Source organism: Heptranchias perlo, chromosome 7, assembly GCF_035084215.1.
Source record: "Heptranchias perlo isolate sHepPer1 chromosome 7, sHepPer1.hap1, whole genome shotgun sequence".
NCBI lineage: Eukaryota > Metazoa > Chordata > Chondrichthyes > Hexanchiformes > Hexanchidae > Heptranchias > Heptranchias perlo.
In genome coordinates this window covers 86566112-86591632 of record NC_090331.1, presented here as the reverse complement: position 1 = coordinate 86591632, position 25521 = coordinate 86566112, and the positions used below count along the sequence as shown (strand labels likewise).

The following is a 25521-nucleotide window of genomic DNA, read 5'->3' as shown; positions in this document are numbered from 1 at the left end:
AATCCTGGATGTTGTCCAGGTCTTGCTGCAAGCGGGCACGGGCTGCTTCATTATTTGAGGGGTTGCGAATGGAACTGAACACTGTGCAATCATCAGCGAACATCCCCATTGCTGACCTTATGATGGAGGGAAGGTCATTGATGAAGCAGCTGAAGAAGGTTGGGCCAAGGACACTGCCCTGCGGAACTCCTGCAGCAATGGCCTGGGGCTGAGATAATTGGCCTCCAACAACCACTACCATCTTCCTTTGTTCTAGGCATGACTCCAGCCACTGGAGAGTTTTCCGCCTGATTTCCATTGACTTCAATTTTACTAGGGCTCCATGGTGCCACACTCGGTAAAATGCTGCCTTGATGTCAAGGGCAGTCACCCTCATCTCACCTCTGGCATTCAGCTCTTTTGTCCATGTTTGGACCAAGGCTGTAATAAGGTCTGGAGCCAAGTGGTCCTGGCGGAACCCAAACTGAGCATCGGTGAGCAGGTTATTGGTGAGTAAGTGCCACTGTCGATAACACCTTCCATCACTTTGCTGATGATTGAGAGTAGACTGATGGGGCGGTAATTGGTCGGATTGGATTTGTCCTTCTTTTTGTGAACAGGACGTACCTGGGCAATTTTCCACATTGTCAGGTAGATGCCAGTGTTGTAGGTGTACTGGAACAGTTTGGCTAGAGGCACGGCTAGTTCTGGAGTACAAGTCTTCAGCACTACACCTGCGATGTTGTCGGGACCCATAGCCTTTGTTGTATCCAGTGCACTCAGCCATTTCTTGATATCACGTGGAGCGATTTGAATTGGCTGAAGACTGGCTTCTGTGATGGTGGGGATATCGGGAGGAGGCTGAGATGGATCATCCACTCGGCACTTCTGTACCCTAACTCCATTTACCTGCCTTGGTTCCATATCCCTTTAACTCCCCTGATCTTCGAATAGGGCCATGGGATCTTTTACATCCACCCGAGAGGGCAGACGGGGCCTCGGTTTAACATCTCATCCCAAAGCTGGTACCTCTGACAGTGCAGCACTCCCTCAGTACTGCACTGGAGTGTCAGCCTGGATTTTGTGTCCAATTCTCTGGAGTGGGACTCGAACCTACAACCTTCTGATTTAGGCAAGAGTGCTACTAACTGAGCCAAGGCCAACACTTAACTAGCCTATCTCGTGTATTTCTCTTAGAGGTTTCACCACCCACCTCCAACCATCCTGCTCAAGTCCCTCCTCCCCTTGGCAATTTACCCGCAATCACACAAGGGAAGCAGTGAGAGACCCTGGTTTGACTCTGGCTGTTTTAGCCGGCTTCTATTGAGTCCCACCTACAAAGAAACCCCGCCTACGGGATCCGCCCCCTTCCTCTGGGATATAACTGAGGAAGTCCCAGGTCGCACTCTGGGTTATGATAGAAGTGAAAGTGAAGACGATTTCCCGGACCTCGGCTTTGCTCCCACTTCAAGAGTCATTTGTCCACAGGTCAGTTTTTCTCCATTCAACGCGATCACTGCCTTTCGCTAAAAAAGCAGGATTCAGACTAGTAGCCCGGGGAATACTATGAGTTTAAAAATCGAGGAGAAAGAATGATTGTTGGGAATGTATTTCTTTAAATGTTAGGAATGCCGCTTGGAGCGATATTGGATTGTTTGACCTTTAAGAGGCTTGAAGGCGTACCGTGCGGGCTGCTGGAGATTAGGCTATTATAACAAATATTTACTCAGTAGGCCACCCTGTTTGGCGGGGGGGGGTTATATGGTCCCAACAGAAGCTATAGGATATTTTGTTCTAGTTTTGCTTATACTGGGCTTGCCCACTGCCGAGAGCAATCTTGCATCAAAACTTCACCACTGCACCGCCAAGGAAATTTTAAAATGTTTTTAAAAATTGTTTATTTTAAACAACTGAAGAGACTCATTAGAAGATTGGAGGTCATTTCTATGTAATAGGGTGAAACCTCTTGGAAGACATTTCACCAGGACTACAATGCCTCTTTAATGAAAACTAGAATGAAGGAATATAAAACAAAGAATTGCATTTATATAGTGCCTTCCAGGACCTCAAGACATCCCAAAGCCCTTTACAGCCAATAAAAGTATTTTTGAAGTGTAGTCACTGTTGTAATGTAGGAAATGTAGCATATAATCTGTTTTTAGTGATGGTGGTTGAAGGATAAATATTGACCAGGATACCAGGGAGAACTCCCCTGATCTTCAAATAGTGGTGTGGGAGCTTTTACATCCACCAGAGAGGGCAGATGGGGCCTTTGTTTAATGTCTCATCCACAGGAAGGCACCTCCGACAGTGCAGCACTCCATCACTACTGCACTGGAGTGTCAGCTTAGATTTTGTACTCTAGTCTCTGGAGAGGGACTTGAACTCACTACCTTCTGACTCAGAGGTGAGAATGCTACCCACTGAGCCATGGCCCCGGAGCATAGTACATTGGCGAGACCATGCAGACACTGCGACAACGGATGAACGGACACCGCGCAACAATCGCCAGACAAGAGGGTTCCCTCCCAGTCGGGGAACACTTCAGCAGTCAAGGACATTCACCCACCGATCTTCAGGCGGCTTTGAGACACAACGACGCAAAATCGTCGAGCAGAAATTGCTAGCCAAGTTCCGCACCCATGAGGACGGCCTCAACCAGGATCTTGGGTTCATGTCACGCTACACGCCAGCAAAAAGAAAGTTATCTGTTTTTAATACAACAGGTCATTCTCTGTCTCTTTCTGTCTTTTGTTCTGGCCGTTTGTGTATTCGGTGGTCCTGTATGTAACATCTCTCTGTCTGAACACTTTGATTGCCTTGACAACGGGCAGTTGGAAAGATTATCTGTAATCACCAGGTATTGTTCTCTGACTATAAATGCGGTAACCTTCAAGGAATCCCACACTTCACCTGACGAAGGGGAAAGCCTCTGAAAGCTTGTGATTTTCAAATAAAACAGTTGGACTATAACCTGGTGTTGTAAGATTCCTTACATTTGACACCTAATATGTAAAGGACACATGTCAAAAGCTGTTTATGAAAGCATCTGTGAGAGCTTCTCTGGGACCTGTCTCCCCTTCCCCAACCGACTGTCATTGTGATGGGGTAGGCTAATTTTTTTTTAGGGTTTTGGGGTTTGCATCTACATAGAAATTACAACATAAAAATAGGCCATTTAGCCCAACCAGTCCATATCAGCATTTAACCTCCACATGAGCAAATAGTCCTAATCACATTTACCACCCTCCCACCCCCAATATCCCTTCATCCACCTTCCAATCTAATCTTGTGTTGACATAGTTTCTGCCTTAACCCCTAACCCTGGAAGTGAATTCCACAGCCTCACGATTCTTTGTGTAAAGAAGTTCTCTGTTTTGCAATGTATTTTGTATCTTTGGCCGCTCATTCTTGACCCCGCAACTACTGGAAACAGTCTGCTTCTATCCAGCCTGTCCCATCCTTTCATAATTTTAAACATTTCTATTATATTGCCCTGTAATCTGAATTGTTCTAATGAAAAAAGACCCAATTTTGCAAATATTTCTTCGCTTATATATTGCCTCATACCAGGCTGAATCCTAGTGAATCTGCGCTACACCCTCTCTAAAACATCAATATCCTTCCTATACTACGGAGCCCAATACTGCATAAAGTGCTCCAACTAAGGTCATTAAGGTTTTATATAAGCTCATCATGAACACTTGGTTTTTATTCTCTTTACCTCTTGTACTTACAAAAACGACAGACAGGAAAATACCAGCTGGTCCATCAAGCCTGCCCCGCACTCATGGCCGGAGCATCATGACTAAATACTTCCTTACGCCCACTCGTCTTCCCAACACCACCCCCACCCCCACCAGTGTACCCTGGGAGAGGCAAAAAAACCGTATAAGGGAAAAGATACTCTGGAAAATTCCTCTCCGACCCCCTCAGGCGATCAAATGAACCAAGTGTTATTTTTGAAAATACTTACCTTCTATATGATGTGATCGCTGCCCCAGTCAAGAACCGGTCCAGCTCCCTCTTGAAGGCTTAGAGAGTCAACACCCACCACACCAGCTGGCAATGTATTCCAGAGGCTCACTACTCTCTGGGAAAACTGCTTAACATTCAGTCAGGTTTGAATGCATGGCCCCAGGCCTCCCCAGTCTGACAAATTGAAATAATCTCAGTAGGCACGCAATCCAGCCCTTCCATAATATTATAAACCTCTATCAGGTTGTCGCTAACTCTTCGCTAAATTGAAACATTTTCAAAATGGTGAGAAACTAGGAACCGTAGAAGAGCAAAGAGATTTGGGAGACGAAGTAAATACATATCATTAAAAGCTGGTAGATAGGTACAAAAAGCAATCAAAAAGGCTAATGGAATCTTGGCCTTTATCTTAAGCAGGCTGGATTTCAAAGGGGTGGAAGTTATGCTTCAGAGAATATTTTTCAGGCAGCGAGTTATGATGATCTGGAATGCATTGCCTGAAAGTGATGGAAAGCAGATTCAATAGTAACTTTCAAAAGAGAATTGGATATATACTTGAAATGGAAAAATTTGCAGGGCTTTGGGGAAAAAAGCTGGGATAGTGGGACTAACTGGATAGCTCTTTCAAAGAGCCGGCACAGGCACAATGGGCCGAATTGCCTTCTGTGCTGTAAGATTCTATGATCTGCCCAATCTGCTCTTGTCCTAGCCAATGGATTGATTGATTTTTATTCCAGGAAGACAACACAACCCATAGTGGAGAGAAAGACATACTGTACAAGACATTCGTGGTCCTCTGAACAGCTGGTTAGTGTACTGTATACGTTGCTGCTGTAATCCTCAGACCCCTTATTGCATAGGCTGCTCTATTGGCCCCTCAAACAGTCAATCAGAGCATTATACAAGTTGCCTCTCCACAACCCGAGCCCCTGTGGCACAAAATCTAGACTGATACTCCAGTGCAGTATTGAGCGAGTGCTGCACTGTCAGAGGTGCCGTCTTTCAGATGTGACATTAAACCGAGGCCCCATCTGCCCGTCGGGTGGATGTAAAAAATCCCATGGCATTATTTCGAAGAGGAGCAAGGGAGTTCTTCCCAGTGTCCTGGCTAATATTTATCCCTTAACCAACATCACTAAAAACAGATGATCTCATCATTACCTCGTTGCTGTTTGTGGGCCCTTGCTGTGCCCAAATTGGCTGCCATGTTTCACCCATTAGAACAGTGACTGCATTTGAAAAAGTACTTTGCTTTGGGATGTCCTGAGATAGTGAATGGTGCTGTATAAATGTAAGTCTTCCTTTAACTGAGGAGGTAGGTAACTATTCTCAGGCCTCTGCTAGGCTGTTCATGACTACTAGGAGGTGTGCAGTAGTGATTTTGGTTGTTCATTTTTCCTTCCCAACACTTCCCCACATCTCCCAAAAAGAGCTAGAATGAAATCAGGAATGTGCTGTGTGGGAAGTTGCAATAAGAGAGCCCAGGTATGTAACCACAGCCCTTGGGCTGCTTTATCATTGCCAACTTTTTAAGGAAAAGAGAACAATCTAGAACATGAAAACTACTTGCATTGCAGAAGTGAAGATGAGCTGCTGCTTAGTGAGGTCAAAGTGCAGACGCGATAACTTTATCTTACACTGAGATCTGTAGTCAGCACCGAGATAAAATTCCAAGGCTGATTATGTTTTGCCTTCACACTTAAAAACTGCAGTTTGTTCTTGCTCTGCCGATTCTGAGAAGTGAAAGGTGCACCAAGTTGTTGCCAGGGTCGTTTCTGGAACTTCAGTGGTGTCAGTAGGTAAGTTGAACTTCAATGTGTTTGTTGTTAGGCTTGATTTGGATCTCTGTTGAAACCGCCATGAAGATGTGATTCAAAGGTTAACTTTTGAATACTTTGTGTTCAACTTTCATTTATTTGCACAATTCTTCAGAATTTGCTTGTCCTACTTTTAAACAAAAGGGGGCAAATACACAGTAGAACAAAATGTCTGAAGTCACAGCGATAAGTGTAAAGGTTTGCAAATGATATTCAAACCTATAGATTTAAAAAAAATATTCTTGGAATATGGGTGTCGCTGGCAAGGCCAGCATTTATTGCCCATCCCTAGTTACCCTTGAGAAGGTGGTGATGAGCCTTCTTCTTGAACCACAGCAGTCTGTGTGGTGAAGGTGCTCCAACTGTGCTATTGGGTAGGGAGTTCCAGGATGTTGACCCAGTGACAATGAAGGAACGGTGATCTATGTCCAAATCAGGGTAGTGTGTGACTTGAGGATAACTTGGGGGTGATGGTGTTCCAGTGCACAATTGCTGCACTTGTCCTTCTAGGTGGTAGAGGACGTGGGTTTGGGAGGCGAGGTTAACTCTTTCCAAGAGTATTTTTGTTTTAATCTATATGTAGATAGCTGTGTAAGGGTTAACTCATTCACCGCACATGCTCCAAGTTGCCATACACAGGTGCAGTAGTGACTGCCATCTTCCTGGAATGACTACCCAAGGAATGGTGAAAATTAGACAGTGGTAGGATTTGCTGAAGTTACTTGTTTTCCCCCCCACGTTATTCCCTTTGTCACTTTTAAAAAAAAATTTTGTTACCATTTTTCCATGGAAAGTTACTTTAAAATGTACTTTTAAGTTAAAGTTTGCTTTGTAGGGGTTAAGTGCACAGGACAGTGGGGCTGGCAGATGTATATTAGATTTCAGACAGGGTGCCTGAACCTCCATCTTGGAGATAATGAAAGACAATTTGACATTCCTACAATCCTTCAGTCCCTGGCCTGTAGAACAGAATGCAAAGGGGTTATTCTTTTTATGTTAAGCAAGACAACCCACCAAAGTGGGATAGTGTCATGTGTCCATTATTTATCATATCATTGCACAAAGCCAAATTGTATTGATTGAACTAAGTGACTCTGATCATACCTATTGATCTATACAATTAACCTTACTGTAGAATACAGCAGCTTACGATTCAAATCAAAGTTTGCCTCATCTAGTGTTAACTTGTTCCACCTTTTGGAGAGATTGAAAAAATACCTGCAAAAGCCACGTGCATCCAGCTCAGATCTCAAATGGGTATTGTTATACCACCTGTGTTACACTCCTCAACAACTAGATGTAGAGCAGAGTAAGTAAGACATTCTGACTGACCGCTTATGGGAGCAAATCGATTTCACTGAACCAGAGAAGGTATCTGCGGTATACCAGATTCATAACACAATTATAACTCCGTATCTTGAGCAAAACATCTTGGGCGTTGTTGCAGGTTTTCTGAAATAATATTAAGTCGCATGAATAGCAGACTTCAATCAGCTTAATCCAGACTTTCTATTCACTCCGTGTTCAGTTTACATTTTGCATACCTCAGTTGGAGAGTTTCATATTATACTGAGCCACTATTAAGATAGACGTACCTAAGAAATGTAATCATGCTGCTCATTGACCTGTTGTGTATTCCTAAAAGGTAATCTGAAAAATTTGGCAGCTATGATCCAGCAACCTTCAAACTGAGGTATATACTACACATGCAAAGTGGTGTGGTGCACACAGAATAATGGCAGTTAAGTCAGGCACTAAATCAAAGGTTTTCATTTTACAGTTTGCTTTCTCTCTCTTGCCTGCTCCCCTAAAGGCACGACTCTTGCTTGATTTTGTTAACTGGTACATTGTCCAAGTCAACATTCTTCATCTGCGAAGCCAGACAGCAAGCTTCAGCAGACTGTCAAGTGGGCTTAAAGATTCCCTGGCATTATTTCGAAGAGTAGGAGAGTTCTCCCCAGTGTCCTGGCCGATATTTATCCCTCAATCAACATCACTAAAAAAAATTATCTGGTCACTATCACATTGTTGTTTGTGGGACCTTGCTGTGTGCAAATTGGCTGCCGCATTTCCTGCTTTACAACAGTGACTACACTTCAAAAGTACTTCATTGGCTGTAAAGCACTTTGGGACGTCCTGAGGTCGCAAAAGGCACTATATAAATACAAATTCTTTCTAATATGGAACAGAGAGATTGGGAATCAACATGGATATAAACATATCCAAGTCGAAGGCAATAGAGCTGGATTATTCCATGTCGTCATAACCCTGAGAGTTAACAAATCCCCTGTAATTCAGCCAGTCATTCCACTCTAGATAGAGTTTTATTTGTTACTGAAGCTGGTTTGGTGTTGGTGTTCTTGACCAAAAATTGGAGTTGAAGAAGTGATAACTTACCCACAGCAAAAGCTGGTCCCTGGAAATTTTCTTTTCATTAAATTTACCACCTTTTAGTGTAGGAACCCACAAAATCCAAACTTTACTTCCATATCCTGTGATTTTTACAAGGCAGAAGATTTTGTTTTTCCAGCTTCTATTTTCACTTTGCAGGAATTATACAGGAAAACATTTTCAGAGGCGTCTCGAGATGAAACGCAGGGCACTTCTGATTTCAAACTCCACTTTGTATGGAGGTGGCTACCTTGAACACTGCCAGGAACAGATAAGAGAATTTTTGGGGGAGTAAGTATTCGAAGACATTTGTGAACAATGGAACCAGAGTTATATGCCATAATGTAAGGAATGGATGGCTCTCCCCCTCCCTCCCCAAGTCAGCACTAGAAATGGGCTGGTGTCAGGAAGCACTTCTTCACACAAAGGGTAGTGGAAATCTGAAACTCTCTCCCCAAAAAGCTGTGGAGGCTGGGAGTCAATTGAAAATTTGAGCCTAGCTCTAATTTTAAGGTTATGCCCTCTTGTTCTGGACTCTCCCACCAGAGGAAATCGTTTCTCTCTCTCTACCCTATCAAATCCTTTAATCATCTTAGACACCTCAATTAGACCCCTTAATCTTCTATACTAGAGTCTAGTCTATGCAACCAGTCCTCACAATTTAACCCTTTTAACCCCCCCCGTATCCTTGGCATAAGGAACTGGTATCCTAGATGGAGATACAAAATGAATTATACATCTCACTGCAGACAGTTATTGGTTGAATTCCGTTAGGGATATTTTTTGCCATGGTATTAGTGGATTAACAGCAGTAGCATCTTGTGTTATTAAGCAGTCTATTGACTGAACTCAACAGCATTGATCAAGCAGGTGCTTAGCCACAGTTAATAAGAACTGACCAGTGATGCTAAAATATATATATTTTTTTCTCTCCAGATGACTTTGGATAATTTCTTATTTCTTTTTGCAGCAAAGTGAAGAGAGTTTTATTTGTCCCATATGCTTTGCATGATAGAGATGTATATGCCAAGAAAGCACGGCAGAAATTTGAAAGTTTGGGTAAGAGCTGTCCACTGAGTGTGTGTTTAAAGTTAATGGTGTGCAGTGGTTTTCAGACCATTTAGATCAAGAAACACAGATAACTGGGAGTGTCAGCTCTAACTCAGTGGGTGGCACTCTTGCCTCTGAGCCAGAAGGTTCAAACCCCACTCCATAGACTTAAGCACCTAATCCAGGCTGACACTCCAGTGCAGTACTGAGTGAGTGCTGCACTGGTTGGATGAGACGTTAAACCGAGGCCCTGTCTGCCCTCTCAGGTGGGCATAAAAGAGCCCATGACACTATTTCGAAGAAGAGTGGGGGAGTTCTTCCCGGTGTCCTGGCCAATATTTATCTCTCAACCAACATGATTAGAAAACAGATAATCTGGTCATTATCAGATTGTTTGTGGGACCTTGCTGCACGCAAATTGGCTGCCGCGTTTCCTACGGTGACTACGCTTCAAAAGTATTCCATTGGCTGTAAAGCGCTTAGGGACGTTGAGGGGTCATGAAAGGAGCTATATTAATGTAAATCTTTCTTTTATTATAAGGCTCTCACTCAACTGCTCCAGATTTTTTTTTAATTTGCTCTAGGGATATGGGCAACACTGTCAAGGCCAGCATTTATTGCCCATCCTTAGTTGCCCTTGAGAAGGTGGTGGTGAGCTTTCTTGAACCGCTGCAGTCCGTGTGGTGATGGTGCTCCCATGGTGGGGAAGTTCCAAAATAGTGACCCAGCGACAAAGGAACAGTGATATATGCCCAAGTCAGGATGGTGTGCGACTTGGGTGAGATAGTATTCCCATGACTGCTCTTGTCCTTTTCACTGGTCTCAAAGTACATCCTGGAGATCGTACAGTGCGTCAGTAATGGAGGGTGTGGACACTGAGTGCGATGGCAGGGGCAATGGTCAAGTGAACTGCTTTTTCCTGGATGGTGTTGAGCTTTTTTTTTTACTGTAAAACTGGAGCGCCCAAACACAGTTAACGACCCTACACGGCCCCTGAGCTCTGGCTTACAAAGTTCCAGTTACATTTTGTAGGCCCTTATGTTTTCCTGTTTGAATCTGGTAAGCCTGGTTTGGAAAGGACTAAATATTTTTACGATTTTAGGGAGCAATACTGAAACTGACCTTTTCAAACCACCATGCCTGCCAAAACAGAGCACATGAACCCAGCAGCACAGAACATACAAACAGAAAAGGGAAGTGGTAAAGGCATAGCCTCTGAATAAATTAGCCTCCCGTTCAAAACTTCCCAAGACAATACATAATTTAATTCATTCTAAACTTGGCTGTGGATGTTTGGGGGATTGACTAAGTCTGCAAACACAGAAGATCCCAACAACAGGCTGAGGGGGGACTGGTCTGAAGTCGGAGCTTTGGCCTGAACTCAGAGCTTTCGAACACTCTTCCATCCATAATTCAGTTTCTTTGTAAATAAGAACGGATATTTATAATAACATTTCTTGTCCACATGAGCATCATATGTCAACAATTTATCAATGAACAACTTTTTCAATTATCAATTTTTCTTTTTCTCTTGGCTAAGTCCATGTGTTTATCTCCTTTCTAACTGGTTATTTTCTACTTTCCTTATTTACCAACCATATTATGCAAAAGAAAATTCGGCAAGTGTCAAATTTCTCTCCTGCTATGAAGCACCCCACATATCTCTGAATCAATTGGCCAGGTAGCTCTTCACATGTGGTGGCCCAACATACTGTCCTGATGTAAACAAATACACGAGAGCAGGACACAGGCTCCAATAAAAAGAGTTGCATTTCAATAGCGCCTTTCACGACCTCAGGACATCCCAAAGTGCTTTACAGCCAATGAAGTACTTTTTGAAGTGTAGTCACTGTTGTAATGTAGGAAACGCAGCAACCAATTTGCGGCACAGCAAGGTCCCACAAACAGCAATGAGATAATGACCAGAAAAGCTGTTTTAGTGATATTAGTTGAGGGATAAATATTGGCCAGGACACTGGGGAGAACTCCCCTGCTCTTCTTCAAAATAGTGCTGTGGGAATCTTTTACATCTACCTGAGATGGCAGACAGGGCCTCGGATTAAGTCTCATCTGAAAGACGGCACCTCAGACAGTGCAGCACCTCCTCAGTACTAAACTGGAATGTCAGCCTAGATTTTGTGCTCAGATCTCTGGAGTGGGACTTAAACCCACAATCTCCTGACTCAGAGGCGAGAGTGCCATGACTGAGCCATGACTAACAATGTAAAATACTACATTCCCAGAGCCACTGGACGGCTAGGGCACTTCTTCACCTTCATGTAACTAGTGACCACCCATCGTGCACCTGTGCAGGAGTCCATGTCCAAGATTTATTTTAGTAGCACTGCAGCCATGGGGGTGGAGGGGGGGATATGGGGAGAGAAGAGCCAGAGATGGATGCTTTTGGTCAGGGGGAGGGGGGTGAAGGAGGAGGAGAGAGGTGTAGGAATGGAGAGAGATTCTTGAGAATGAGGGTCACCCTCTCAAAGGGGCAGAAGGAAAAGGGTGAGTGCCTCCCCTTTAGATGCCAGTTGAAGGATGGGCAAGACGTACACTTGGGGAGAGGTGTCAGAGACAAAGCTTTTTGGGGATGAGGGAAAGAGGAACTTATAAGGGGAATAGAGAATCTTTTTTGGGTGAGGGGGGTGGAGGGAGAGGAGGGCAAGAAACTCTGTTGTGGGATAAGATAACACCAGCTCCACTGAAAGCCAAATGGACAGTTGTTGTGAGGGCTTAGATGGTCTAAGTCACAAAACTGCTCGTTCTCTGAGCAACACCACTCCTGTATTATAAATGCATCATTAGCAAATACACACCAGTGTAGTTCCAGGTTTGAGCCATGGTCTGGGTCGAGTTTAAGGTTGCCAACCTTTCAGGATTGTCCTGGAGTCTGCAGGAATTAAAGATTAATTTCCTGAACACTGCTGCGAGCAACCATGGAGAAAAATCACTGGGGCATTAAAAAGAAGTTTTATCTACTAGTTATAAAAATTTTGGAGATGTGGGGGCGGGGGTTGTCAGATTATTTGACCAGGCGGGGCGGTTGGAAGTGGAAGTCATGTGTCGAAACCTCCGGGAATACGTCCAACCAGAGTTGGCAATCCTAGTTGAGTTGGCTGATCTCAGCCAGAAAGGAATTGGGCCACTACAGACAACCTCGGCTAGGACGTGGAAAGGACAGCTAGTGTTCTCTTTCCTAGTGTCCAGGGATCTCTGCTGTGTGGATGCCTGGCGAGGACAGGCTCAGTTTCTGTTGTGATGAACCCTGTGCTTGAATATTTGGCATCAGGTCTACACATGAAGAATGACCACGTGGGGGTTGGGGGAAGAGGTTACTGAAGGGCTGTCAGTGCATGTGGTACCGTAATCTTCACTTTGCCATGCCAGTGCATCTGCTACAGTCAAATGGATGAATACAAGGACTCCACAGAGTAACCCTGAAACCAGTTAAAAAGACACGAGGACGAATGCATTTCTATTGCGCCTTTAACATAACAGAACGTCCCAAGGTGTTTCAGAGGAACGTTACCAGACAAAATTTGACACCGAGCCACGTAAGCTTGGTCTAAGACGTAGGAGCATTTAGACGTTTTAAGGAGCATCTCAAAGGAGGAGAGAGAGGCGGAGAAGTTTACAGAGAGAATTCCAGACCTTAGGGCCTATGCCACTGAAGGCACACCATCAATGGTAGGTTAAAGGAAGTGGGGGATGCACAAGAGACCAGAAATGGAGGAATGCAAAGTTCTCGGAGGGTTGTAGGGCTGGAGGAGGTTACAGGGATAGGGAGGAGCGAGACCATGGAGGGATTTGAAAACAAGGATGAGAATTTTAAAATTGAGGTGTTGCTGGACTGGGAGCCAATGTAGATCGATGAGCACAGGGGCAATGGGTGAACAGGACTTGGTGCAAGTTAGGATACAGGCAGCAGAGTTTTGGATGAGTTCAAGTTTACAGAGGGAGAGGGAAGATGGGAGACCTATGGAGCGCTCTACAAGTAAGTACTTACTGCTGATGGTCCTAATCCGTAGATGAGCCATTGACTTGACTTTATATCAAAACAGTCGCTGACGTGATTAAAGGCACTCAAGTGAGCGTACATTCTATATTCACAATGAGCTGTGAAAAGTACAGGCAACCAATTTAACATACAAAGACACTTAGTTTCACTTTTCACAAGGGTCTTCAGGATACAGACAGCAGTGTTTTTATTTGTAACCCCTTCCTCTCATCAGGTTATGGACTGGACAGTATCCATGAAGATCCAAATCCTGTGGAGGCAGTACGGAAAGCAGAAGGGATCTTCATTGGTGAGAATCTCCTAATGTTGAACTCAAATGGAGCTTAGATTTAAATAATCAATCGTTAAATACAGTACTCCTTCTGGTTTTGTTATTGGGAAGGAAAGTAGATGGAGGCATTGAACACATCCATGGGGAGGGATGTGAAGCAGATTTATTGGTGTTTCTAGGGTTAATTGTGGGGTCAGCCTGACACGTGGAAGTAAACAGAATTGTACAGGAGATTGGTGGTACTGTTTAAACATACAATAAATATAAAGGCAAAGTGTGGAATGAAAGAAGGGCTCCCAACCCTTTGAGTTTGTTCCTTCTAGTGAACCATACATTGTTTAAACAGGGCAAAGCTTCAACTTATTTTGTCATCTCAGTATGTTTAAATCTTGCTTAATGCCATGCGTTTAGCAGTCACACTTCTCCATGTGCAAATTTAGATCCAAATTTTCACCTGATTAGCTGAAATTTATTATTCATAAAAGAGAAATTCACAGTTGATTCTTGTACTGTTTAAAAAAAAAAGCAACCTAGTACTGATCTTGTTGGGGTATTTAAGATCGTCAAGAGAATAGGTAAACCAGATCCCAGAATTATGGTTCATATGAATACAAGCTCTGCAACAAGGGGCATGGATTCAGCTTCAGTGAGGAGAGGTGAGTTCTTCACAGAGGATGGTAAACACCACCCAGGGAGATGGTGAATTTTAAGGTGGCAATAAATAAATTTGTCAGATGGGGCTATCGAGGTCAAATGGGAGAAGAAGTCTATGACCATGTGATTGGTCCAATGGATGGAAATGACCTTTTTTTGTCCTGTAAATAAGGTTGCCAATTCTCCAGAATTGTCCTAGAGTCACCAGGAATTGAAGGTTAATCTCCAGGACACTGCTGCGAGCAACAACAGGGAGAAAAATCACAGGAGCATTATACAAAATTGTGGGGTTTTTTTCATTTTCTTTGAACACTTTAATTTATTAATTAGTGATAAAAATATTGGAGATGGGGGAAAAAAGCTGTTTCACTAAGTCAAGATTCATCCAATTGGGTAACACTGTGTTTTATTCCCCATGGGTGTGAGAAGGCAGTGCGCCTGGAGGATGGACCAACAGCGGGAGTGTGGGGACGGGGTGGTTCGAGGCGGGAGGTCATGTGATGCAACCTCCAGGAATACACCCAGAACTGGCAACCCTACCTGTACAGTACAGTGTTCCTAAGGAAATTGTGAATAGTGGGGGAAGGGTGGAGGTGAAGAAAGGTAGGTGTGTTATGGGTTAGTTTAAATATATCTGATTACGTGACATGGGTACCCATAGTCTCCTGGAGCTTGTCTGATTGCTTTAGGGAGTCAGAGAGGAACTTCCTGAAGCTTTGCCTGAAATTGGTACTGCATTTTTTTCCCCCTCTGGTCTTTTGCCTCTCCCACTACTAGCACTTAGAGAGGGTGCTGATCGAGGTCACGCAATCTAGTAGATAAGGTGAGCATCAACATGTGTGATGCTTTTTGCTCACCTCTATTTGTTCAGAGCAATTCAGCAATCAAACATGGGCTAGTCCAGAAATAAGTAATCAGCAAGAGCTACAAATAGAGGAAGGTGAATCAATGAAATTGCTCAAAATAATTTTTGAAAATCTATTTGGCCACCATCTTGGTTTCTCCACTAAATGGAGGAACTTAGTACGGATAGAAGGCTTACAACATACTAGAACACATTAAAAAAAATGGCAACATTTACATAAAAATAATTAAACTTACCAATACAATAACAGCTTGCCCGTGTGAAATGCTTCTGATGTTTCTCGTCAGAGAAGCGTGAGCCTGGAGTTTATGGGGATTCCCAGAGCCATTATTCTCAGCTGAAGAAATACAACAAGATGGGAGGTGACTGCTCCAGGTTACACTTGTGCCTACAACTCCCAGAATTTGTTTTAACGATCGACAGCAAGACTGGACAGTCATGGAGAATGCCAGGCTTGCCCTTTGCAAACCTAGCCACAACCGTGTATCATTTGTAGGAGCAATGAAAGTAATCAATTTCTTTGGTAGAAAGCATTAAAAATAAGGCAATGCATGAATTCATCAACTTTTTCAGAGGTGAACTCTGAAAGCAGAAACACTATACACTATTTACTTGCTGTACTCCTGCAACTACAATCAGCAAGTACACCGAGAGGCAAACATATACTGGTGAGAAAAACTGAAAGTGAGGACTTTGGTAGGAAGAGCAAGCTTGCATTTATATAGCGCCTTTCACAACCTCAGGATGTTCCAAAGCACTTTACAGCCAAAGTAGTCTTGAAGTGTAGTCACTGTTGTAATGTAGGAAACGCAGCAGCCAATTTGGACCTGGATTGTCACTGCTCTGTGAATATTATTTTCCCCACTAATACATTTTACTTATTGAAATTTTTGCTGTTTCAGGTGGTGGGAACACCTTTCGCCTCCTGAAGGATCTGTACGATAACAATCTGGTTTCAGAGATAAACAGGAGAGTCTTTCAGGTATGATCTTCTGAAAAAATTGCATAACTAGCTATTTCTTTCAAACACACATTGATTGTTGTTTTCCGAGCTCTGCCCTAGTCACAGCCCACTAAAGTATTCTGGCCAGCCGTTGTGTGAAAGCTTATTCTCAGACTTCCAGTGGAGTTCCCCGTTGTGGCAAATCACTACATTGCCAGCCAACAGTAATGGCTCTGTGGGAGGCCCCCTTTCCCCTCACCCAGAGAGACTGTGTGGGTATGACCCCTGTTGAGAGTTCCCCACCCCAGACACAATTGCAGAAGCCAGTACTTATGAATACAGCCTAATGGTCCCTGCCTGCTCAAAGCGCTTTTTTAAACCTCAGCATCAAACTCCTCCTCACCACCACCCCCCCCCCCAGCTTTCCATGCACCGTCCCGCACCAGCCAATGTCGTATAAGTGCAGTTAGTCATGCTTCTAACTCAAGACATCACTGGGTCAGTTATCTCCGTAGGTAAGATGCAACTTAAGTCGTGCAATGTATGCTGGCTGCCTCTGATGGTGAGTTTGTTTTTTTTGATTATTTTAAGACCAGAAATTCTGTCATGCAGTTTTCAATCAGAGATTAACGATTTGCAGTTTATGTTGCAGGATGGCATTCCTTACATAGGGTCAAGTGCTGGAACAAATGTGGCCACTGCCAGCATAAACACTACCAATGACATGCCAATTGTCTTTCCACCTTCATTCAAAGCCATTGGCCTGATCCCATTCAACATTAACCCTCACTACCTGGACACAGATCCCAACAGTGAACATATGGGGGTAGGTGACAATGTATTGACATCGTCTCAAGTGATGCAAGATAGTGTAGACTTCACATCCTCAGAAACACTTGGAAATGGAGGGCTCTGGGCAAATACAGTGACCCCCGAAATATCTCACTTGTACATTGCAAACAACATTTAAATAGCACCTTTCATGCAGAAAAACGTCCCAAGGCACTTCACAGAAGTGGCATCAGACAAAAATTGACACTGAGCCAATTTACAGAGCGGTCAGTGGTAGATGGATGTGCTCAGAGAACTCAGTCCACCCAGGCGCTTGCTTAGTCCCAGTTCACTCCAGTGTCAGACTGAAGCAGGTTAATTGTAGATTGTTCTGTGGCAGTAAAAATCTATTAGACCAAAACTGTCACTTACATTTAAAAAGGGTGAGAGGTTCACTTTGATAGCTTAAGTTCTCTTCTATTCACTGAATTTAAGACAGAATCTGATTCTTGTAATAGTAATCCAAGTGTCAGTATAAATTGTAATTGTGGATTAATCCTGGGCTTTATAAATAGAGGCATAGAGTACAAATGCAAGGAAGTTATGCTAAACCTTTATAAAACACTAGTTGGGCCTCAGCTGGAGTACTGTGTTCAATTATGGGCACTACACTTTAGGAAGGATGTCAAGGCCTTGGGGAGGGTGCAGAGGAGATTTACTAGAATGGTACCAGGGTTAAGGGACTTCGGATACGTGGAGAGACTGGAGAAGCTGGGATTGTTCTGCTTACAGCAGTGAAGGTTAAGGTGTTCAAAATTATTTCGGGTTTTGATAAGAGTAAACAGGGAGAAACTGTTTCCACTGGCAGGGAGGTCAGTAACCAGAGGACACAGATTTAAGATAATTGGCAAAAGAACCAGAGGGGAGATGAGGAGAAATTATTTTACACAGCGAGTTGTTATGATCTGGAATGCACTGTTTGAAAGGGTGGTGGAAGCAGATTCAATAGTAATTTTCAAAAGGGAATTGGATATATACTTGAAATGGAGAAATTTGCTGGGCTATGGGGAAAGAGCAGGGGAGTGGGACTAATTGGATAGCTCTTTCAAAGAGCTGTAAGATTCTATGATTCTACGATTTGTCAGCATTAACAAAAAGCTCCCCTCTACTTATTAGGAGACAAGGGAAAAGCGCATTGAGCAATACCACGAGGAACGAGACACACCACCAGTCATGGTGAGTATTTTCACTGCAATAGCACAAGGTAAAGGATTGTGAGCAGAACTCTTACTGCAGCCAAGTGAAACAATGAGCCATACCACAGGGCAGTGGTTCACGTCTGCAATTCCTTGCTTAGTGAGTTCTTCATTTGAGGAGCGTAGAGCCAACCTGAGCCAGTTACACGGGAAAGACTCACTGGGACAGTTCGACTACCTGTCCTGTCAATTGAGAGGGCTGCATCATAATGGAGAACAAGAACAAAAATGAGGGAAGGAAAACAAATTCCCCAAAACCTTTTTGGGCAGGATAATTTATTTCAGCTTTCAACTAAATTGAGAAATATGCGTGTCACAAAGTTGCCAGAAAATAGTTTTTTTTTAACATATTCATGAAACAAAACAGAACAGTTCTGCATTTTATGAAATCAGCATGTCCCTTTGTCAATTGGTCAGAATGAGCTGCCTTACCTGCCATAAACCATCCTCTTGTAACGTTGTGACAAGCTGCTTTCTTCAGCAATCTGAAAGCAGTACATACAGTGACTGGCAAACCATTCGGTGCAGTTTTGTGACGTTGTGAACTCCCCCAGTGCAGGTAGAACATGACCTTTTCCGTTGCTGTGACAGGGCTTGCGTGAAGGCTCCATGCTACTGGTCGAAGGTGATAAAGCCATACTGCTGGGAACCACTCGTGCTCGTTTATTTATCCGGTGAGTTGCATCCTACTACTTATTTCTCATTGTACTTGTTCTTGCTCAGCCACCCTCCATGTTAATTCCAAGCATTAAAGGAGAGTTATTAGAATGATACCAGGGACAAGGGATTTCAGTTACGTGGCGAGAAGCTGGGATTGTTCTCCTCAAAGCAGAGAAGGTTAAGGGGAGATTTAGTAGACATGTTCAAAATTATGAGGGGTTTTAATAGAGTAGATAGAGAGAAACTGTTCCCACTGACAGGAGGGTCGGTAACCAGAGGACACAGATTTAAGATAATTGGCAAAAAGAGAGGGGAAACGAGGAGGAACTATTTTAAGCAGTGAGTTGTTATGAACTGGAATGCACGGCCTAAAAGGGTGGTGGAAGCAGATTCAATAGTAACTTTCAAAAGGGAACTGGATAAATACTTTAAAAGGAAAAAACTGCAGGGCTATGGGGAAAGAGCGGGGGAGTGGGACTAATTGGATAGCTCTTTCAAAGAGCTGGCACAGACACGACTGGCTGAATGGCCTCCTTCTGTGCTGTATGATTCTATAATTCATCTCAAGGTACCATTCCTTCTGCCCTTATCCCTATTCTCCTGAAGGTGCTGACTCTTGCCTGTCCCACAGATAAGAGGCAGCCAGCTCATAGCTCCTCCAAGTGACTCTTCATGTCACCCTGGATTTTGCCATGAGGCGATACTGTGGAGAAGCATAGCTGAGCCCAAACATAAGAACATAAGAAATTGGAGCAGGAGTAGGCCAATCGGCCCCTCGAGCCTGCTCCGCCATTCAATAAGATCATGGCTGATCTGATCCCAACCACAAATCTAAAGAACACAAGAAGTCGGAGCAGGACCCGGCCACATAGCCCCTGGGCCCTCTCCGCCCCCCCCCCACCCATCAAGTCACTCAAGGTGGTGGTGAATCAGAACTCGTTATTATGGTCCTGTACTCAAGTTTGAAGGTAACCAGCTCAGCTGTTTGCATAGGAAGCAACCTCAGGGAAGCCTACAAGGTGGAAAAAGGAGGGAAATCAAAATTGAGCTGTGAATTGCTGCTCTTCATTCTCATCTTTAGAATACTTTGCACCAGAACAGCATGTTATTGGAGGGGAGGGGGAACAGTAGAATGTACATAGATATTTCTGTTAAATGGGAGGGGAAGGAAAGAAGAATGAAAGCAAATATTAAATGTCAGATTCAAAATGCATAATTTGACTCTAGGAACATAGGAATTGTTAGACGTAAAAAGACCACTGTCCATCTTCTACCATCCTGGTAGTTGCATGCTACAATGTCATGATTAGCCATTAGCTTGATTATCAGTCAATCAATTTGATTATAGCATATCTATCATTACACCCACCGTCCAACAAAACTACCCATGAAAACAGAATAAAGGGGCCCCACTAACTCCACCTATACAGATCATATGGAGCACCGCAATTCATCACTCAAAATGGTGCGATCTGCATTCCTTGATATGTTGCTGCTCTCATTCTCCAAATTACCAGTAAGCTATTGTCCCATATGTGAATCACATCCAAATATCCAGAACCCGAACATTTGGAAATTGTGTGTCGAGGGCCACAAGTCCCAGCTGTGACTTTTAAAAAAACTTATTCATTCTTGGATATGGGCATCGCTAGCAAGGCTGGCATTTATTGCCCATCCCTAGTTTCCCTTAAGAAGATGGTGGTGAACCGCCTTGAAACGCTGCAGTCCGTGTGGTGAGGGTGCTCCCACAGTGCTGTTAGGTAGGGAGTTCCAGGATTTCCCTGTACCTCTTTCACCTATATACTGAACATACCTGCTGTCTCTTTTTAAGGATTTCTTTTCCCTGGCTCACTGGGTGGTGGTGCAAGGGATTCAGTGCTCCTATTTCTTCAGTGAAGCAAGGAGGGAAGACGAATGTTGCATCCCACCACCAATGACGTGCAACAGGCTGGCAGGCCGTGAACCTAGGCAGAGAGAAAAAAGGGCCATCACCAACAGTCTTAAATAGTCAATAGGGCACATTGTAACTATTCACCATTACAGTGGTATTTGTTCATAACAATGTGACCTATAAAGAAAAACTTGCATTTATATAGCACCTTTCGTATCCTCAGGATGTCCCAAAGCGCTTTACAGCCAAAGACATACTTTTGAAGTTTAGTCACTGTTGTAATGTAGAAAATGCAGCAACCAATTTGTGCATAGCAAGGTCCCACAAACAGCAGTGTGATAATTACCAGATAATCTGTTTTAGTGATGTTGGCTGAGGGATAAATATTGGCCAGGACACCAGGGAGAACTCCCCGGTTCTTCATCAAAATAGTGCCGTGGGACCTTTTAACGTCCACCTGAGGGGGCAGGAGGGGCCTTGGTTTAACATCTCATCCGGAAGACGGCACCTCCGACAGTGCAGCACTCCCCCAGAAGTGCATTTAAGTGTCAGCCTGGATGATGCGCTCAAGTCTCTGGACTTGAACCCGCAACCTTCGGACTCATTTGTAAGGTGGAGGAAGATGAATAAATACAAATCCCAATTGCGAAAACAATGTGATTATCGCAGGATCAGGCTTGCATGTCACTCTGCTGTAGAAGGATTCACGAGGATGCGAGCAATTATTTAATCATACTTAACACGGGCTTCTGATTTTGTCTTTCTCTCACAGGAAATTTTTGTGTAAGAGAAGAGGGGTAAAGGGAATAAGTATGAACACTGGGCTAGTTGGTACAGTTGGGCCCAAATTATGATAGTAAAACACAAGTGAATATTGGAGCCCTGACTGCAGTTGTGTTCTCATTTATCAGGGGGAAAAAAGCAACTGAGCATGAACCAGGAACAGACTTCACCTTCCTTCTGACAGAAAACCTGCCCTGATTCACCCCAAATGAACTGTCAACAGGCTGTGAAGAGTCCAATCACATCACAGGAAGTCCCAGAAAAAGTTAAATGAAGTAATCTTGCTTGAATAAAATCCATAGGCTAAAAGCAAACATTGTGACTAGAGCTTTCAGGGTTTAAGGCCCAAGTTAATTTCAATAAACGGGTCCTAATCAGAACCGCAAATCTTAAGTCAGTCTCATTATTTTGGATCATCTGCAGACATATGTGCGTATCTGGTGAACAACTGGTTTGGTCGTTTATCGCCAGATGTGGCTGGACCATACAAAGCACTATCAGGCCTTGCTCTCCTCTGTCAAAATTGTTCACAACTGCAGGATCATGCTGGAAAGCCAAGATAACCCCCAACTTCTTTTCTCCACTACCAACTGTCTCCTTAAACCCCCTCTTTCCCTGCCCCTTCCACCATCACCTTCAAGGCGCTCACGGACCTTTGTCACTAAGATTGAGACCATCCATTCAGCTACCTCCTCACCTTCCTCAAAGTTCCCGCCCTACCCCTGAACCTACATCTTTCCCTTGTTTCTCTCCTATCGCCACTCATGCCCTCCCAGAGTTCATCTTGGCCGAGACCCACCTTTTGCTTTCTTGACCCCTTTCCCACTAAATTGCCGAGTACCCATTACCCTTCCTGGTCCCCATGCTAGCCGACGTCATAAATAGCTTCCTCTCCTCAGGTACTGTCCTCCTCCCTTTCAAAACCACCACCATCCCCTCCTCAAAAAACCCACCCTTAATTCCTCTGTCCTTGCAAACTACCGGCCCTTTTCCTCCAACATGTTGTGGACTCCCAAATCTGTGCCCATTTTTCATGCAACTGCATGTTTGAATTTATCCAATCATACTTCTGTCCTTGCCACAGCACTGAAACTGTCCTAATCAAAGTTACACATGACATCACGATCACTCCTCATTTTTATCTGCCTGCAGACTTTGACACAGTTGACCACACCAACTTCCTCCGTTGCCCACTCGGTGCGACTGCCCTCAGTTGGTTCCACTATTATCTATTCAATCATAGCCAGAGCATCTCCAGCAATGGCTTCTTCTCCTACCCTTGTACTGTCACCTCTGGAGTCCCACAAGGATTTATCCTTGGCTCCTTCCTCTTCCTTATCTACATGCTACCCTTTGGCAACATTGTCTTAAGACATGGAGTCAGGTTCCACATGTACGCTGATGACAGGCAGTTCTACTTCACCACCACGTTTCTCAACCATTCCACTGCCTCAGGGTCATCAGACTGCTTGTCCGACACTCCTGGATAAGCCTCTATTTCCTCCAGTTAAATATTGGGACACCAAAGCCTACGGCCCAGAATTTGCACTCAGCGGCGAGCAAACGGCACTACTCGTTAGATACAAATTTACCCAAAAACTATCCGTGGGCTTTTGGGCACCAACTTGCTGTAATGAGGGGCCGATAAAAGTGCACTCTCCTCTCCCGGACAGCTGAGAGCAGGGAAAGGAGCTCTCTGTCCCCACAACCAATCAGACTGAAGCATCCTTAATAAGCTACAACAGTGAATTCAATGTAAAATCAGTTAGAGAAAGCGAAATAACTAGAGTGTAAGAAATATTGAATTAAAAGACAAAAAGGAGACAGAGAAAATATTTTTTAAAAAATTTCAAATGTCCAACAACAATTAAAATCAAAAGGAATGAGACTCCACGTTTTTAAAAGTTAATTTTCAGTGCCAGAGAAGTTGTTTGGCAGTCATTAAGACTTACCACGCCATTAAAACTTAGCTTGGACCTAAAAAACTGAGCGTACCTTTTTCTGTGTAGTTCATTTCCAGCTGGGCAGGAGAGCAACTTCACGCTGGTCCGTTCATTTCACCGGCGAGATCTTCTTATCGTGCAGCTTTGGGAGGAGCAGGGCATCTCCTAGAGCAACTTCCACATTTCCACGTTTGACTGCGCATGTGTGCTCGCCGGAAGTTGCTGTACCAGATGCACAGAAATAAAGGTGAGCACTGTTAGGCTCACCGTTATTTTATGAGCAAATTCCAGGCCATTGTCTTTGGCTCTCACCACAAATTGCATACCCTAATCATAAATTCCATCCCTCTCCCTGGCTGAAGCAGACTGTTTGCAACCATGACATCCTATTTGACCTCGAGCTGAGCTTCCAATCCTATAGCCTTTCCAACTCTAACATCACTCCCACCCCACCCCCCTCAACAGCTACTGAAACACTCATTTATGCCTTTGTCACCTTCAGACAGGACTATTTTAATTCTCACCTGGCTGGCCTTCCATCCACCACCCTCCATAAACTTCAGCTCATATAAAACTCTGCTGCCACTATCCTATTCCGCACCAAGTCCCAATCACCCATCAACCCTGTTCTTGCTGCTCTACATAAGGCACCCAGTACCCCAAAGCCTCAAATTTAAAATTCTCATCTTCAAGTTGAAATCCCTTCATGGCCTCATCCCTCCCTATCTAACTTCCTTTATTCCTACAATCCTCCAAAAACTCTGTGTTCCTTCAACTCTTACCTTTTGCGCATCCACCACCCCCCCCACCCCCACTCCTTTTGCCTGGGTGGCCATGCCCTCAGCCATCTAGAACCTAAGCTCTGAGATTTGCTCCCTAAACCTCTCTCCTTTTAAAACCCACCTCCTTCACTAAGCTTTTATTCACTTCCTCCTGAGTTCCCCTTCTTTGGCTCAGCATCAATTTTTGTCTGATTACATTTCTGCGGAGTGTCTTGGACAGTTTTTCTATGTTAAAGGCTCTATATAAATGCAAGTTGTTGTTGGAGGTTTTCAGAAGAGAGGGAAGGAAAATCCACATAAACTACTTTTACATTTGTACCCTTTGGTAATAAAGATGCAGACTGAAGAGTCCATATTAGAGGAGAATCCAGGGATCCCTCCAGCACTCCTAAAGTTAAGGCAGTGCACGATTACCAGGACATTAAACTTGACTGAGAGGTGTTGCAGTAATGCAGTGAACTGGAGTACCAGTATTTACAACACAGTGGTGCAATTCTGGTTCAATTTCCCAGTCACAACTGTGTAGCTACAGGGAGCAGCTGAATGTTGTTCAATTTTCCCCTCTACTTCCTTCTCTAGAGTGGAAAATTGGAGCAAGAGTCATTCTAGTCCTTGCAAAAAAAACCACATGCATCCTGGTGACTAGTGCAGAGAATTGGTAGAGGAAATTGGGATCAGGTCACACCAAGAAGTGCATGGTCTAGGGAGAAAATATAGGGCTTTCACACTTGTGTTTCAGCTGGCTTAAATTCTTTTCATCACTGGCTAGTTGGCAATCTGAATCTTCTCATGTTGCATCAGACGTGCTGTGCATCCAAACACTGGACACTGTCATATTTACAATTAAATCTCTGCCAAAAACAAAGCAACCCACCAACTTGCTAGCTTGTTTCTCTCGCTTCCTGCTGAATCTCATCCTTTGTCGCCTGTTGGAAGTTTTCCCCTTCTCCGCGATTAACTCTTTGTCTATGCATGGTTCTTTTCTAGGAATTGTTGCCTCTACTGGTCGGTTCAAGCCTCACTCCAAGGACTTGAGCACAAAATCTAGACTGACACTCCCAGTGCAGTACTGAGGGAGCACTGCATTGTCGGAGGTGCCGTCTTTCGGGTGATACGTTAAACTGAGGCCCCGTCTGCCCTCTCAGGTAGACGTAAAAGGTCCCACGGCACTATTTCGAAGAGCAGGGGAGTTCTCCCCAATGTCCAGGCCAACATTTGTCCCTCAACTAACAGCTAATAAAAAATTAACTGCTCATTATTACATTGCTGTTTGTGGGACCTTGCTGTGTGCAAATTAGCTGTCGCATTTCCTACATTACAACAGTGACTACACTTCAAAAAAAGTACTTCTTTGGCTGGGAAGCACTTTGGGAGGTCCTGAAGTGAAAGGTGCATAAAGGTGAATAAATGCAAGTCTTTCTTTACTTTTAAGTTCAAAATCAATTTTTAGTAAGTTAAAAGTTGGTACG

General features: G+C 43.9%; 1 protein-coding gene across 4 annotated transcripts; it reads left to right on the top strand.

The window, feature by feature from the left end:
* Positions 1–1349: 1349 nt before the first annotated feature.
* si:dkey-69o16.5 (Alpha-aspartyl dipeptidase-like) lies at positions 1350–21714 on the top strand. 4 transcript variants are annotated; one of them, XM_067988052.1, is made up of 11 exons: positions 1384–1467; positions 4695–4764; positions 5670–5756; positions 8325–8456; positions 9136–9224; positions 13448–13522; positions 15926–16005; positions 16619–16792; positions 17914–17973; positions 18585–18667; positions 21456–21714. In XM_067988052.1, exons 4-11 carry the CDS (start codon positions 8362–8364, stop codon positions 21523–21525), a joined length of 726 nt encoding a protein of 241 aa, XP_067844153.1. In that variant the 5' UTR covers positions 1384–1467; positions 4695–4764; positions 5670–5756; positions 8325–8361; the 3' UTR covers positions 21526–21714. The 4 variants fall into 4 exon arrangements, with proteins under 4 accessions (XP_067844152.1, XP_067844153.1, XP_067844154.1 ...); XM_067988053.1 differs by lacking the exon at positions 4695–4764; XM_067988054.1 differs by lacking the exon at positions 5670–5756.
* Positions 21715–25521: the final 3807 nt, after the last annotated feature.